Source organism: Sminthopsis crassicaudata, chromosome 1, assembly GCF_048593235.1.
Source record: "Sminthopsis crassicaudata isolate SCR6 chromosome 1, ASM4859323v1, whole genome shotgun sequence".
In the NCBI taxonomy this organism is placed as follows: domain Eukaryota; kingdom Metazoa; phylum Chordata; class Mammalia; order Dasyuromorphia; family Dasyuridae; genus Sminthopsis; species Sminthopsis crassicaudata.
Window position 1 is genome coordinate 142,363,051 of NC_133617.1, and position 17,310 is coordinate 142,380,360.

Genomic DNA, 17,310 nt, shown 5'->3' on the forward strand with positions numbered 1-17,310 from the left:
TATCACTGAACCAATACGCTTTTGACACAGACTGTCATAATTTAAGCTTTCAGGGAACAGAGACTGTTTTGTTCATTTTACTAGAATCTTAAAGACCTAATACACTATCTCATAAAAATTTTTATTGATTAACTACTTTGATAAAACATAACTTTTAATGAAAAACTTTCCTGGCCAAGAGCAAAAAATTATAATTATAATAAATAATAATAGTTGAAATGGTATCAGCAAATCCTAAAAAGTAGGATTTACTAGCCTCTAAGAATGCTAAGTTTATAATTATTGTCTTATTTTTACTATCAGGATTATACTCTGTCTTGCTAGAAATAAAATCCTAAATAGAAGTTTCTAAAGGTATGATCAATGTTCAAGTTCCAAATGTAGTGACTTTATTTTCCAACCAGGACCAAAGGCTCAGACTTGACTCTGTAAATTTAAACTTTTAAAGGAAAATTAATTCGGAAGATGTAGCAAGAACAGAATATGCATTCCTAATAACTGGGACATATTCTTTTCTCTAACTCAACACATAGAGAGAGCTTAAATCAGTTGCTACAAATATTTGTTCTACCAATTTCATTCCCATATGGAGAAAGGGGAGAATTTGGAAACAAAAATAAAATAAAATAAAATATAGGGAAAAAATGAGAAGATAATTTTTAAAAACCCTTTATCAAAACTTAAGAAAAGAGATATCCAGCATAGATCAAAGTCTGAGCCTGATTCTGTTTCCCAGTCATTTTTGAAAAGGTAGTTTGTGATCATCTCAAAAACGAGGGTCTGAATAAACATATGTACATATTGTCTCTCCCAATAAAATATAAGCTCATTTAGAGTAAGAATTTTTTTAAATCTCTATGTCCCTAGGACAAGGTACATAGCAAGAAATCAAATGCTTGTTGATTTGTTGATCAATTCATAACCTCTAGAGTAGTTATATATGTATAAAGTTTAGGAATACAAACGTATGTATCTATTTCAAATATTACCACTCATTTACACACACTTCAATTATATATGTGTGTATAGGTTGGAAGTATATACAATATACTTTAGACAACTAATCTAGTGAGCTCAAGCTATGTAACTCCACCTGTTGGATATTTTTACATAGATATCCCGTCATTTCACACTCTATATCATTTCTACCAACTTCCTTTCAACCAGCTTGCTTCCTTGATATTTCTACTTCTGTTGATAGTACCAAGCTTCACAGTCACAACTAGAAAGCTTAACTAGCTTTGGCTCTTCATTCATACCACACACTCCACTTAGTCATCAAATTCTATGTACTTTTACTTCATAATAAGCATGTAACTTCTATTCATCTTATATCACTCATGTAAGCCTGAAGCAGGAGGGGGAGTAAGGAGGAGAAAAGGGAAAAGGATTTAAACAACATCTACATTGGGAATTGTAACCAAAAGAAGCAAAATCCTGTAATATATACTCTTTTTCATAGGAACATCATAAGGAACTTTTAGAAAGAGAAAAAAATGTACTAATGAGCTTTCTACCTTCTCTATTAAAGAGATAGTTAGCAACTAATGAGCTCCCCTATGCATTTACTAAGGTTCATATGTCCAAGGATATAAAATTATGTAAAATATTTTAAAACTAGCTATAGCCATGGATAGAGAAGGACCTGACGACACAATAAGTGGGGTTCAAGTCGAATAGTTAAACATCTTAATTTAAGGATTAACTCAACACTCATTAAAGACTCTCCTTGACAATATCTTGTTAATAAGAATTTAACTTAAGATATTTTTGCACATTCTGGTAAATTTCAGCCAAAAAAATATGTAAAAGATATTATGACTGGAATATAATGCTACCATTAGATAATATTCTGCTAATATCAAGCACAAAGCCAAAAGCTGAGACAAGGAAAAAATGTTTATTTTCAAATCAAGAGTTAGTGTAATAACATTCTAGTACAACAAAAATTCAGATAACTATAAAGTAATTCACCAGAAATGAATAGTAATCATTCAGGCATTGAACCCTGCCAAATCTAGCAAATAGGATTACAAAAAGCAAAGTTGGAAAGGACCTCAGAGATCAGTTAGTTAATACCTGAAAAAAAAAAAAAAATCTATTCTACCTTAAATCCATAAAGTAGTCAACAAGTCACTAAAGATAAACGTTTAAGAGAGGAGACTCCACCTCTATATCACTTTTGATATTCTACTTTTGAACAGCTCTAATTGTTAGGAAGTTTTTCTTTATATAAATTCTAAACCTATTTCCCAAATACTTTGACCACCAAGTCAACATATATGCAAAGTTTTATTTTATTTTTTTAAATAATGCTTTTCGTATAACGTTATATTACTGTCTAAAAAGATTGTAACAATTCACAAATACACCAGAAATTGGAAGTGGATATTTGCTTATGCAACTGCACATCCTAATAATCATATAGCTGTATTGAATAAGATCAAATTTTCAAAAAAAAAAAACCAACAAAAAACTATTCATTCTTATCAGACTAACACTATTTCTTATTTAGTAATGTATGTCTCATACACATTTGTGCCTTCAATATAAAACACAAAATGAGAAGTCAGACACAGCAAAAGACACAGGAAAATTACATTTGTCATTATTCTGTACTATTTCATATATTTTTATTTGCCTTATAAACTATCAAATCTAAACCAAAATGAAAATCAAAAATAGGAAAATTATTAAGTCATGAAGAACTGACAAGCTTTTCACAGATTAGGGGTACAAAAAAAAAGCTCACCTATTCTTTTTCTATAATCTTTGAAATGTTCTATTTCCATTTCCATTTTTGCAGCAAAAATTCTAACATGGAGCAGTTAGTGAAAGGCACTTAAGGTTCCTGCTAAACAGTTCATTCTTCTTGATGAAAATCAGATTAAAAATAACGGCTGAATCACCTAACATTGTAGAATTAAATAATCATTAAAAGACATCAAGAAATGATTGGTTTTCAACTTCTGAGAGAGAGAAAGTGCTATCACTACAATAGGGGGCAGCTATAGGACACAATGGATGGTATGATGGAGCTGGAGTCAAGAAGAGTTATCAAATTTGGCCTCAGCTTCTTACTAGCTATTTAACCCTATTTGTCTCAAGGTTGTTTTAAGGATCAAATGAGGTTAATATGTAACTGTAAAGTGGTAAGAACAGTATCTGGCACAAAGTAAGCATGATATAAAACTTTTCCATCATTATTCTTCCTTTTCAGAAAAATTTACTTTAATGATATATATTTGTTTTTACATAGTTTGTCTTTATATAAGAGTAGACCTCATGCATCCCAGGGAGCTATCCCTTACAACAAAAATGACAAAGATTAATGAAAAAAAAAAATCAGAAAAACATCAACAAATTGAAAAACAAAACTTAATTGTCCTGTGGTCATTCATCTCTCAATTTATATGTAAGAAATAATTGTGTATGTTGTTTTCAGCTCTGACCACTTCACACAATACATTTTCATATGGCTTCCCTTCCTTCTCTGTACTTATCAAGTCTGTTCACCATTACTTCAAGCTCAGTAATATGTATTGGTGAGAATCTGTTTAAACATTCCCCAAACAATGGATACCTGATTTGTTTCTAATTCCTTGCAACACACACACAAAAAATGATACCATAAATATTTTAGTACATATGTGTTTTGTCAATGACAACACTAAGATCACTTATCAGTAACACTACTCAGTCAAAGTGATGAGGTATAACCAAATTTTGAGGTCTAGATTAGGGATACCTAAAAAAAATTAGGATTAATTGAGGTTTAGTGGCAGGTTTGGGGTACAGGGAGTCAAATGGAGCTCCATTGCAATCCCTTTGGATTCGGTACAAGGATACAGAGTTAAATGAGGTCTAGTGGCGGCGCAAGAGTCCCCTGTAAATGAATTTACAGGCCTGAAAACCAAGATTGATAAAAAGAGGTTTATGGTAGGGTTTGGAAGCAAGGTTAAAGTCTGGTTAGAAAAGGAGTTAGATAGAGAAAGAAATACACCATAAGTGGCGGACAGAGAGTCTGTGATGCAAAGCATGATGCTTGCATGTTTCGACCCTCTGCCAAGAGATGATTCCACCTTGGCTCTTTTATTTGCTTGAAGGGGCTTATGGGTGGAGTCCCAGAACCCACCAGATGGGGAATGGGAAACCTGAGCAGATTATTAGAATAGGGGCTGGCTACAGCCCAAATTAGCTCAAATATGGCTCTCTCCTTGGAATACAAAAGGGTGGTTTTGACCAGATCTTGTAAATCAAAGGTCAGTCCCAAAGGAAGTTGGAAATCAGAAAAGGAATCTTAAAGGGACTATCACCTGTATCAAAAGGACATGAACATAATAAGTACAATTTAAACAATTCCAATTTTTTTCTATACTTCAAAATTTTTCTCACAGGTCTATCAATAATGTATTAGTTAGTGAGTTTATCTTTCCAAAACCCATCCAACATTAAATTCGCATCAGTATATTTTTTTAAGTTACAATGTTACTCTAAACCTTATTCTCATTTACCTATGGTTTTTCTGTTGAATTGGGTCTATTTCTTCAAAACCATAATCCAATAACTGATCTCAACAGCTGCACAAGCAGCATAGCAAATATTTACAAAGCATTTTTAAGATTTGCAAAAGACATATATTTTCTCATTTAATCATCATACTTCCATGAAGTAGGTGCTACTTTTCCTTTTGTTTTTTTTGACAGATAAGAAAATTAGGATGTCAGATTTGCTTCTTTCTAATGGAATCACTAATAACTCATCTTTTTACCCATATTTGGACATTAATTATGTAAAGACATAGATTTTATTATGTAGTAATTTCTTAAATGTCATAAATTTCTTGGTATTTACTACTATTGTTATTTTTTTAATAATAAAAAAGTATTCTTTTGTTTTATCCTCTCTCTATGGTATCTAACATGGTAAATGTATATAGGCTATGTCTCACTATTCTGTATTTAAAGAAAGAGAAACAGAAAAACAAAAAGAATAAGAGACAGAGAGGAAAAGAAACAGAAATTTTAAAAGAGAGACAAAGCCAATGACAGTCATAGAGCATTTATTAAATTCTTAAGGTGAGGTGTGAAGCATGATTGAGGTCCTTCTTGAAATATAAAAAAAGAGTCACAAAGCAGCAGAGCAATGCCTCAGGACAAAAAGTTTCTTCATGATATGAAGATAGCTAGCCCAAGGGAAGAAAGAGTTTAAAGCTTCAAATAAGCTTTTACCTAAATACTCTGCAAATTAGCTTTCACCTACACTTAGTTAAGAGTAATTTAAAACAAAACAAAAACAAAACAAAACAAAAAATACTCTCAATAATCTCAAAGATCAATAGGCCTATTAATTTATACAAAATTTATAATAACTTTAGCCTCCTATAAGTAGACTCCAAATGGCTCAAGCCTTGATCATTAAACTTAATAGCTCTAGATTAAAAAATATTAACTTTCAAGTTTTTATTTACATAATAAAACAGAATAGGTAGTAATGCCAAAAAGTCAAGATAACCCTTTATACAAAGTAATAACAGTAACATAATACTTGAAACTTTATAGAATTTTGTTATCTCATACAAGTTTATGACTTTTAAATGAGATCAATCATATAGAGAGATGCACATTTATATAGATAATTTCTTATGGCACAATAGTAAGAAATTAGCTTCTATGAAGTCATGAAACTTACCCATGATTACACCCATGATTATAATTAAGTTAACTATCACAGGCTGGCCTTTGAAATGCCAAAAACAGCTCTCTCTATACCATGAGATACTGCACTTTGATTTACTATTTTTTTTATTCTGAACTTAAATACCCCCCAAAATAATGCACATTATACATAACAACAAAAAGAAGGCAAAAGGGACTATATAAATCCACAGATACTGGTTTTACAATGCTTGCTTTTTGATAAAAGTATATAATAAATTCTATTTGTTACTCTCAAAACTGTGCAGATTCTCTGTGCTTCCTTCTGAACATCTCTCTGTTCTTTTCTATGCATTTTTTAAAAATAAATTTTTATTTCCCTTGTTTTTAAATCACCAAAATTTTTCTCAGAAAACCTCCATCTCCCTTGGAGAAACATCTTATATAATAGTTCTAAAGAAAAAAGGCAAGAAAACCTTTGAAAAAAAGTCTGAAAAGACAGGCAATTATCCACACCTATGTTCCTCCCATCTCTGCAAATGAGAGGGATATAAATTTCCTCTTAGGCAAGTTTATTCTTTCTAATTCCATGACAGTGATTTTGATTTATTTTGTGTTATTTGTTTTCATCATTTACATTTTCATAATCATTATGTTTCCTTGGCCCTTCTTACTTCACTCTTCATCAGTTCATGTAAGAGATGATTGAGGCTCATATCCTGCATCACAAGTTGCTGGAGCCTGTCCTCCTAGGCAGGGAACATTTTGTTGGCATAGATATCCAGATTCATCTGAAAGGAGGAGGTCATATTGCTCAGATCTGTGCTATCCAGCAGTCCATTTTCAAAGCTCTGGTGATCTGGCTAACTCAGATCTAGCACAATTTGTTCAGTATCATGGCCTCTAGTTTTGTAGTAATTTTTATCTCTAACAACTCATTGATTAATCTACCTTCAAACTATGCTGATATATACATAGTAGGTTACAAATTGGCTCCACCAGAATGAGCTCCTTGAGAACAAGGATGTTTTTGTCTTTCTTTATTCCTCTAGTACTTAGCAAGAAGCCTGGGATATAGTAAATGCTTATTGACATGATTACCTGAATACACTCAGAGGATTCAGAAAAAAACATCAATCTTGAATTATTTCTTAGTCATTTAAACATATTCCATTAATTTTTGTGACATTAAGTATTTCATATTTTGCTAATACCTCCAGCTTCCTTTCTCAAAAGAAGTAAGGCAACTGGGTATTGCAGTAGATAGAGCACTGAAAATGAGTCAGGAAGACTTGAATTCAAGTCCAACTTCAGAACTTGCTATCTTTTTGACCCTGGAGAATTCCCTATGTGCCTCAGTTACCTCATCTTTATAATGAATATAACAATAATACCTACTTCTCAGCATTATTTAGAGGATAAAATGAGATAATATTTATAACATAATTTCCAAATCTTAAGGTGCTATAAGTGTTAAGTTACTATCATTATTATTACTATCATTAAATATTCAGGATATGAACATAGGGCTACTATGAAATTCATAATTTTGGGACCTTTTTCATTCTTTTTTCTTGATATATGTTTTCCAAAATAGCTTTCAATATCTTCAATTCCTACCTTTCAGTGAAGTTATCAAAGATGTGTTAGTAACTTCAAAACACATGATGATTTAATGTAGAGTATTTTATTGAAGTCTTAAGAGATTTTCTACCTCAGCATTCTGCAAAAGATGTTCATAAACAAAACCGTAATCATGTGTATGACTATCTTTTTTCAAATACTTTAAATGAGAATTATAATCCAAGATAACCTTGTTGCTTTTGACTATATGATAAAACCAATTCATTCATTTACAATTAAGCTTTAATTTATAACATACTTTCCCTCCTCAAATTCCATTACTCAAATTAAGGCTAATTAAAACCAACAGAGTTATATAGAGGAAGTGTACAACTTACCAAGACTCCCATAATACAACAAAAGGTAAAGCTGTATAATGTGATCAAAATAAATTAATTTTAGAGTTCAAAGAATATATACATTTTTTCCAGAAGAAATACAATTAAAGCAATTAGTGGAAGTCTTCAGAAACAGTAGTGTTCCATGACATAGAAGTAGAGAGGCTCAGGACTATTGTAAGGGATTACATATAAGAACCTAACGATGACACCAAAGAAATACATGACTAAAAAGAAAAGACTATAGGCTAATTATGAGGTAAGAGCAATGAATAACAAAAAAATAAATAGCTTATGTGTTATGCTGCCATCATTGCAATGAGGAAGGTCTGCAGCATGTTGGCTGGACACACCTTATAGGGGAAAGAGATGGAAAAGAGTCATAAAAGGATGGGCAATCCTCCTTGGGCTACAAGCTCCACAAGTGGAGGAAATACTTCCATCAAGGAAAGCAAAGATTCATCCGAGTGCAAGATCATTCATTAGAAAATCAAAGATTATAATTAGAATATTTAGAAAAATGGATTATAGAGGAAGTAAAATAACAAAATAAAAGTAAACTTAACAATCAAATAGAGTGTTTTTCCCATATTCAAACAGAAAGTAGACTATCCAATGTATTTTTACTCCTCTTTTCACATAAGGCAGAATTTTCTACAGGGATAGTACCAAGAAAGTGAAAAGTATGCCAAATTATTAGAGGGCAGTCACTATTGTGAAATCAAAAGAAGGAACTATATATATATGTGTGTGTGTATATATATATATATTTACCTTGACTTTGGAAGAAGTTAGAGAGTAAAGGGAGAGAGGAGAGAAGAGGGTAGGGGAGAGGTTTTTTTAGAGGGAGTCCTACTCACATCAGATCTGAGTTAAAAAGAACAATATATATACTTTAGAAAGGAATAAAAGTCTTCTAAATTTATAAAGAAACTAGAAAGTGAAGGAAAGGATGGGGTACAGAAGTTTATATAGATTAACAGGAATGGTATAAGATATATAGATTAAAATGGGAACAAGATAAGGAGGAAACAACATTTTTGCAAAGCTATAAAAATCTTGTAAATTCAGATAGAAACAAGAGGACAAGGAGAAAGGATGGGAGGAGATGAGGTAGGGATCTTTGGAGAAGGGGCAGGTTAAGTAATAAGAGGGCAAAGCTGCACATAAAGCAGAGGAGTCAAGAGGAGTAGGAAATAAAAGATGCAAACATAAAATAAAAATCAGGAGTAGAATTTGTCATGTAAAAAAGGAATTGATAGTAAGCACAATCTCAAAGTTAAAACTAAAATAGATTTAATGAAAAGATAAAAATAGGGAAGTTGGTGGAGTATGAAAAATCTGCAAAGACTTAATGAAGGAAATGTTATTCACCTTCACAGCAACAGAGGACAAATAAGCATAGCAGGTCTTACAGAGATGCATATGAATCCATGTGTATATATGTGTATGAACTTATAAATGTATGTATATATGTGTGTGTAAGTATACACATATGCATCCAAGCTTCATTGCAGCCTGAGAGGCAGGGAGAAAGAGAGAAAAGGAGAAAAAAAAAAGAATTAAATATAAGTGCATTCCAGAGAACGAAAGGAAACCTACAAAGAAGGAAAGAAAAGATGGACAATTCTGAACACATTGTATAGTATTTATTATAGTCTTTTCTGAAATGGAATTCATTGCTTTATATTTTGAATCCTCTCTCATGTTCTACTGTGTACATGGCTAAAATTTTTCATTTTTCCTATTTTGCACTTAAGTTTAAGATGCATTTTGAAAAAGAGGTATAGCTTCTGCACATATATATTGTACCTAAGATATACTATAACATATTTAATATGTATGGGAATGCCTGCCATCTAGGGGATGGGGTGGAGGGAAGAAGGGGAAAATTTGGAACAGAAGGGAGTATAAGGGATAATGTTGTAAAAAATTACTTATGCATATGTACTGTCAAAAAATGTTATAATTATAAAATTAATTTAAAGAAAAAGCTGTATAGCAGTATGAAAAGGCAATGGAAATTTTTTAAAAGTAGAAAAGATGATCTATGTGGTCCTTCATAAAATCCTTCTAAAACTTTCTATAGCACTTAACTCTAAAGTTAAAGTTGGAGAATCTGAATAAATCTTACAAAAAGCTAACAGTTAAAAAAGAAGAGAGAAGAAGAGAAAAGAAGGAAGAAGAGAGGAGGAGGAGGAAAAGGAAGAGGGAGGAAGAAGAGAAAGAGGAGGAGAAGGAAGAGGAAGAGAAGATCATTTCTTCAATGTACTATATATATAAAGTCTATTACTAAGACTGATAAGATGAAAGTTAAGAAGTAGATTTCTATTTAATAAAAGAATGACTAACAATTAGGACTAAAGGAACAAATTGCTTTTCTAAGTAGTATCCCTGTAAACATTCAAAAGCAAAGCTGAGGTTAGATGACTACATTGAAGAGAAATGGTTTCTGTCCTAAGTGAAAGATGAGATTAGATGACCTTTAAGATCTCTTCCAATACAAAAATTCAATGATCCTATAAATAATACTATCACAATGCATAAAATCAAACTACCAATTAACAGGGGGAAGGGAGGGAACCACATACTGAGCTCCTAAGAGTCAAAAATAACTATCAGAGGCCATGTAAATAATATAACATACATACACTACTATGATAAGAAATACCTTTAAACTTTTACATTACAAGGAGAAAGAATAGTCATAAACATAATAAATCATTTAAAAATGCCCTAATATATGTACAAAAAATAATAAATGTTTTTAGAACACTTTTTAGATTAAAATAATAGGTTGGAGTCGTTTTTCAACATTTGCTCATTTATAAGCTAAACATATTCTTCAGCATATTGAAAGCTTAAATAAATAATCAGGTTTCAAATCCCACAACACTTAAGACTATGGCTTGTTTAAAGTCACCTAGCTTCTGCGTTTTAGTTTCTTCATTTATCCAGTTGAGTATAATAATACCTACAAGAAGTCACAGAGTAACTGCCAAACTGATTTTCTAAAGCACTGGCCATATTACTCCTTTATTCAATGAACTCCAGTGACTCAATATTACCACCCAGGCAACTAGGTGACAAAGTAGATTGAGCACTGTGCCTGGAATCAGGAGGATTTGAGTTCAGATAGTTTCAGAAACTTAACTAGCTCTGAGACTCTACAAAAGTCACTTTACTTTGCTTTGCCTTTATTTCCTAATCTATAAAATGAGGATAATAACAGTACCTATCTTGCAGGATTGTTGTGAAAATCAAATAAGAAAATAACTGTAAATTATTAACACAGTTTCTAACACATGGGAAGAACTATATAAATGTTTACTGTTGCTACTGTTACTGTTGTGGCTATTACTGCTGCTACCACTGCTGTTAGCACTCTCCACAACCAGATTTAAATTTAAACTCCAGTATTTGGCAATCAATTGTGCTAATCTGGACCAAGTTTCTTTCCCAGTCTTATCACCCATGCTCCTTGTCTCCATGCCATAGTCAAACGGGCCTTCTTGTTTGGCTGCTCCCCATTCCCATTCCCAGAGCCCCTCTTCTTACTCATGGGCCTCTGCACCAGCTGTTCTCTCAAGTCTGGGGTGCAATTCTTCCTCATGTCTGTTTCTCAGACTCCCATGAAATACCACCTTCTACAGTATGCATTTCCTCATTTCCCCAGTTCCTGGTACCTTGTCTCATTCCATCATCCTGCATTTATTTTACATCTATTTTTATATGCTTATATACAAGTGTACTTTTTCCCCTAAAGCTAAGCTATAAGCTCAGTAAGGCAGGAATTGTTTTCATTTTTATGCTTGGATCCTCAGCTTCTAGCATAATACCTTACAAAAAGTAGGCACCTAATAAATGCTTAGTGATTAATTAATATATCACAGGATACAATAACATTTTTAAACCTTAAATCATAAATGTCTGTTATTGTGGCTGTTGTTAATTAAGAACATTAGGATTAAAATTGCTCCATCCCTGCTCACCCACTCACCCCCCCCCCCAAAAAAAATACTAGAATCACAGATTTAAAAGCTAGGAGGGACCTTCAAGGGCAATAGGTCCAACCCCCTCACTTTATAAATGAGTGAACTAAGACACACAGAAGTGAAAATTTGAACTCAGACTCTCTGACTATAAACCCAGAACTCTTTCTACTGTACTATAGTCCCTCTCATGATAGATTTCATTTCAATGAAAGTTAAATACTAAAAAGATTTCTACTCTTCATTTAACACTGATTGTCATTATTGACCAAAACCTTATATATATGTGTGTGTGTGCATATATATATACCTATTAGTAACCTAAAAGTTATCAATATGATAAGAAACAATGAATGAATGAAGCAATCATAAATTTAATGCTTTTTATGTTTAAGATTTGACATGAATTATACTTTAAATTAAAATAATTACATTAACAGAATATTGCATTTCTAAAAATTAAAATCAGTGACAGTTTAACTTTTTTAAAAATAATTTTATGCTTTCCATCAATGAATATTAATTCCAGAAAAATGGAAATTTAAGAAAGAAAAAAAATTAATTTACTTTTAATGTTAGTCAATCATTCATAGATAAAACTAATCAATAATTTTAGGGGGGGGGAAATCACAATCATTAGCTAAAACTATGCAGAAAGAAAAAAAAAAATACAACCCATATGTAATATCATACATAATTAGCAGTATACTACAGTTAATATTTTGTGACCCAAAAAAAGAGAGAGAAAGAGAGAGAGAGAGAGAGAGAGAGAGAGAGAGAGAGAGAGAGAGAAGAGAGAGAGAGAGAAGGCTATTTTAATGATTTATGTCAGAAATAAAGTTGAGATTTTCACTGTTAACTCAAAACATACTACCTAAGGGATTCCATAGCAGTCCATAAAATGTCTTTGTTTTTAAAAGCTATTGCCTGTGGTATATTTTTTCTCTCAAGAAATAGAAGAACATATGTAGCATCAGATGTGTGTACTTTAAGAAACTCTGGAATGTGAAATCTAAAAATCCAAATAAAGCAGGTGGTATAATTTGGGAGAGGAGTGGGAAAAAGGTAGGGCCCCAACAAGAATGATTTGGAATTTAATGACATTACCAGGCTACCTTACAGAACTAATTCTCACTCACTGCATGACTTCAATGAAACTCTCAGTTCCTCGTGCTGATTTAGATTTATACCAAGTGCTATTTGATGTGTTTCATCTGGTGTTTTATTCACTTCAAATTACACTTCATTTAACTAAGTTGTTATATCATTGTTTTCTATGTCTTATTTTCAAAATAAAAGTGTTATGTTAACATATTAAATTGTTGCAATAATATTGGGAAAAAAACAGGCTTTAAAGGACATTTAAGAACAATAGGTTTATAAAATAAAGATTAAAACATGAGAATAATCATGAGGTACACTCATCTATGGAAATAATAATCAAATAATCAAAATCAGAATCAAAAGCACTCTGCAAACTTGAAACACTAATTTTTAATTTATTCTATTAATTAAGTTTTCAAAAATTTTATGGAAGAATATTCTTAATTCCTTAAACAAAGAATTATATTACCTTGCTTATTCCTTATATAGCACTTTAAAGAAGGCAAAACACTATGCATTTTCTCATTTCTGTCTCACACAAATAATAAAGTTTAATTTTAAAATCCTCAGACAATGATTATTGCATATAAATATTCTATTTTAAGATAAATAGCCTCAAAGAATATTTCAGTTTAAAACACTACCAATATGTGTTTAAAAAATTAATGCCAGTACCTTGAAATCATTTTACATATATATATATATATGTGTGACAGAATATTTAGTGTAGCTAATAAGTATACTTAATGAGTAACTATTTTAGAACATGCTTATTTCTGAATAAACAATACATATTGAAAAATCAAGAGATGACATTTGGTTCATATGAAATATAATATGTATATCCAAAGATACAATTAAAAAAATTAAAACTAGTCTCCACCCTACATAATGAAAAACATATGAGGATTAGTGATAGAGTGTATAAAATAAAATACTTCAAGAGAGACTAAACATATCAAAATGTACAAAGACCGATATATTTTGGTAAAATAAAAACCGGAAAGAGGGCAACCACTTACCAAAGTATTAAAAACGTGAATTCATAACATTAGATCTAGCAGTTAATTTATGAAATTTTTATAGAACTGGTATTGGTAAAGAATAGAAATTTCTTAGAAAAGATAGTATGTGGATTCCACTAAATCAGGCTACTTGAAAAATATTATATGCTCAGTTGTTCATTATTATATTAAATTACTTTCCCATCAGAATACAGTACTTAAAAAAAATTGGATAGCTCTTGAAAAATCAGCATTACTTTATATCAAACATAATGAAATAAATGATAAACCAATAATTGGGTGATGTATTTTTTATAAATAAAAAAGTTCATTCATTAAGAGTATGAAACAAAGAGAAATAATTCTTCAAACAATGTATCATATATGAAACAAAAATATATAGCAAATTTATAGTTACATACTCTTGAAGCATGTCACAATTTATAATTATATCCATACATATTCAAAGGAATCCATCACAAAGAAAAAGATAGAAAAATTTTATATACAGAAAAACATCAGAGCTTATTAATATCTTAAATGCAAATTTCAAATTATGAAAAATCCCATTCAAGTTATATTAATAATAGATATGACATTCCAAAAATAATTTAAAATAATAATGAACCAGACATGTTAGAATTACTCTGTATACTAATACCATCAAGGCTATATGGTTATATAATCAATGAATAAATTATTAAAAGAAATAAGTCACTGAGTTTCTAATGTCAACTAGTGGGTTCCTTATATTAGAAATAAGTATCTTCTAAAAAATATAATTAAAATTGAGAAAAAGTCTACTCCGAAAAATAACTTTTTTTTTTTAATTTCTTTTAAGCATTCTATAAGTCAGGCACAAAAAAGTAGTCTCAAATATCAATTCTAATCCTACCAATAGGTATCATTACCCAAAACTTCATTTAGTAATGAATATGCTTGAAAGATAAAAGGATGTTCTGATATTCTAAAAAGAAAAGATATAATTTACACAAATTTCCCCTGTTCTGAAGTGATATTTCTTAAACTTAAATAACAGTATATTTGTTTCTCAAAGCAAAGGGAAAAAAGAAAATAAACCATCTCTTTCTAAACGTTATACATTTTAACAAATAATACTTACCAATACATGGGAAGCTTTAGCAGTTTTCCATAAATAGCAATGCTAAAAGAAGGAATAAGTGGAACAGGTAAGCAGTATGTTCCTTTACAATCCAGAGAGGTCAATCCTGCTTGAAAACCAAAAATCTGAAACAAACAAACAAAAAAAAAAAAAAAAAAATCCAAATGTTCATGGAAACAAAAATTTTAAGCATAGGATGATGCTTCAACTTTCTGTAAATCAACTGCATATTAAATATTTTCCAGTGCTTCATTCATCTCCCAAATTATCAAGTATTTCCTTCTTACTAAACTTGACAATTTACTGAAAGCAAAAATTATGAGATTTTTAAATCAGACAATGATACATATATCATTTACATCCCCAAACTACTCCTTATAAATATTTGTTTTGATCTTATGATTTTACTCTTACTAATATGTATCACAACTTTAACCACACATCAATTTCCATTTTAAATGTTTTCTATATTTCTACTAAAAGATATCACTCATTCTATGTCTTTGATTACATTTTACATTTCATGTCAAATACATGAGTTATCACTAATTTAGTTTGCAATTAAAGCAAATCTGAACAAATCTTTCAGGGGGTATATAAAAAACAAAAGCTTTGTCTTTCATTTTTATTTCTTTCATCTAAATCATGCACAAAAGTCATGGCATAACATTAAAATATTGAATTTTATTTTCACTTTTCTTTTCAATTAATTGTAGGGTTATTAAGCTTTTCCAACAAACTCAGCAAATTCCATAAAGGGAGCCTTCAATATGTTTACACTTAAAACTAACAGATCATACTAAAAACATTTTAAACCATTTTAAGTCATTAACTGTAATGGCAGTCCAAAATGTTATTTTGACTTTTTGGAAAAAAACAAGACAATGTAATATTTTAAGCAAAACGTTTCAATGAATTAAGCACTCATATTTCTTTTCCAATTATTTCAAATAACATAGAAGATAAAACATTTCATAATTTTTTTAAATGAACACACAATTACAGAACACTGATTTACTGCTTCAATATTATTTTTAAAATAGTATAGCCAGGTTTTTATCTTTAATTTATTATTTATAATTCACTCAATATAAAGATCATTAAATCCCTCTATTGCTAATGATTAACTATGAAATTCTGCACTAAAATACACACACAACACCTTAACATGTTTAACTGTAAACAATTTTCTAAACCACTATTTTTAGTAAACACAGTAACCTATCTCTTGCTTACTACCATATTTACTATGTGTTTTTAGAAAATCAGTAAGATTGAAAAATTTCCAAAACTCATAGTTCTATATTCTTTCTTCCAGAAATCGCTCTTTCAGAAAAAAGAAATTTGTCTATGGAAACAATATTTTTAAAATATTTTTTCAAGAAAAAATATTGTTTTTTTAAAAAGATATTAATTATTGGCTATGATTGGGGCAGCGTGGCCTTGCCAAATAACTAAAGAAATATTCTCTTAAGAAACTTATCTTAATTATAAGTGAGAGTATTAACTCCTTCATATAACTCCCCACCTCCCAAAAAAAGAAAGTGTGATATTCAAATTGATCAAATTAAGAAACTCATTTCATTTTCTAATCTACAGAAAATTACTTCTTCACAAAATGTTAACTTCTTCACAATGTTCTTTCTTAATTCAAATTTCCAATTCCATTCAGTAATTATTTATTAAAAAGGAAATGACCTTAAGTGCTAAAATTATCTTGTTCCTCCCCCAAAAGAAAAAATTCCATTAGGCACCATACTATATTTAGTAATACTTCTTATATACTAAGTGAGTTATCTATATCAGATAACTGTTTTCTAATTCTAGAAACTTTTTACCTAGGATCTCATATCATGAAAAATTCAATTATTTCATAAAATCCCTCTATTTGTGGATATTATAAAATAAATGAAGGACTGGAGGAAAGAATATTCCTTTTATCTCACAGACCTGCAAAAAATGTCATAGGTTATTTATACACCACAGATATTCTGAGATTTAGATTTGTTTGTTTTTTTAATTTTTATTATATCTGCATGTTGTCTAACTTTCTAGAGGATTAGCTAACAAGTGTGACAGACAAAACAATAACAATTTTTGATGAAAATGTCCTAAGATATTTAATTTGGAATTTTACTAGACAAAATATTTCATACATTACCTAGGAAGAATATTTCAACACTACTCTCCCCCAAATTTTTTAAAATTACAAACTATTTACAAATAAATAATAAATCGATAAAGATATTTTGCAAGCCAGAGGAAATTTCAGAAGCCCTATTCATCAGTATAGGGAGAAGCTTCCGGGACAAAAAATCCCATTTCCAATACATATCAATAAGTATTCTGCATTGTATAATCTTAGAAAACTGCTGGGGCCACTAACAGATTAAGTGACTCACCTAGAGTCACAAATAAGAGCTCTGATCCAGTCTAAGACTGAACCTCTTTCTCATGTCATGCTGCTTC

The 17,310-nt window shown here is 30.5% G+C and overlaps 1 protein-coding gene across 11 annotated transcripts in view; it reads right to left on the reverse strand.

Annotated features, from left to right (window-relative positions):
* VPS13B (vacuolar protein sorting 13 homolog B) overlaps positions 1–17,310 on the reverse strand; it is a 973,300-nt gene that overhangs the window by 852,914 nt on the left and 103,076 nt on the right. For 10 of the 11 annotated variants that reach the window (XR_012482416.1, XR_012482414.1, XM_074268391.1 and 7 more), the window contains exon 15: positions 14,842–14,966. The exons of the other annotated variant lie outside the window; for it this stretch is intronic. Coding sequence is in view for 8 of the 10 variants with exons in the window: in XM_074268391.1 (XP_074124492.1) it covers positions 14,842–14,966 (125 nt within the window). In the remaining 2 variants the exon portion in view is untranslated. The remainder of the gene's footprint in view (positions 1–14,841; positions 14,967–17,310) is intronic. 11 annotated transcript variants of the gene reach the window in all.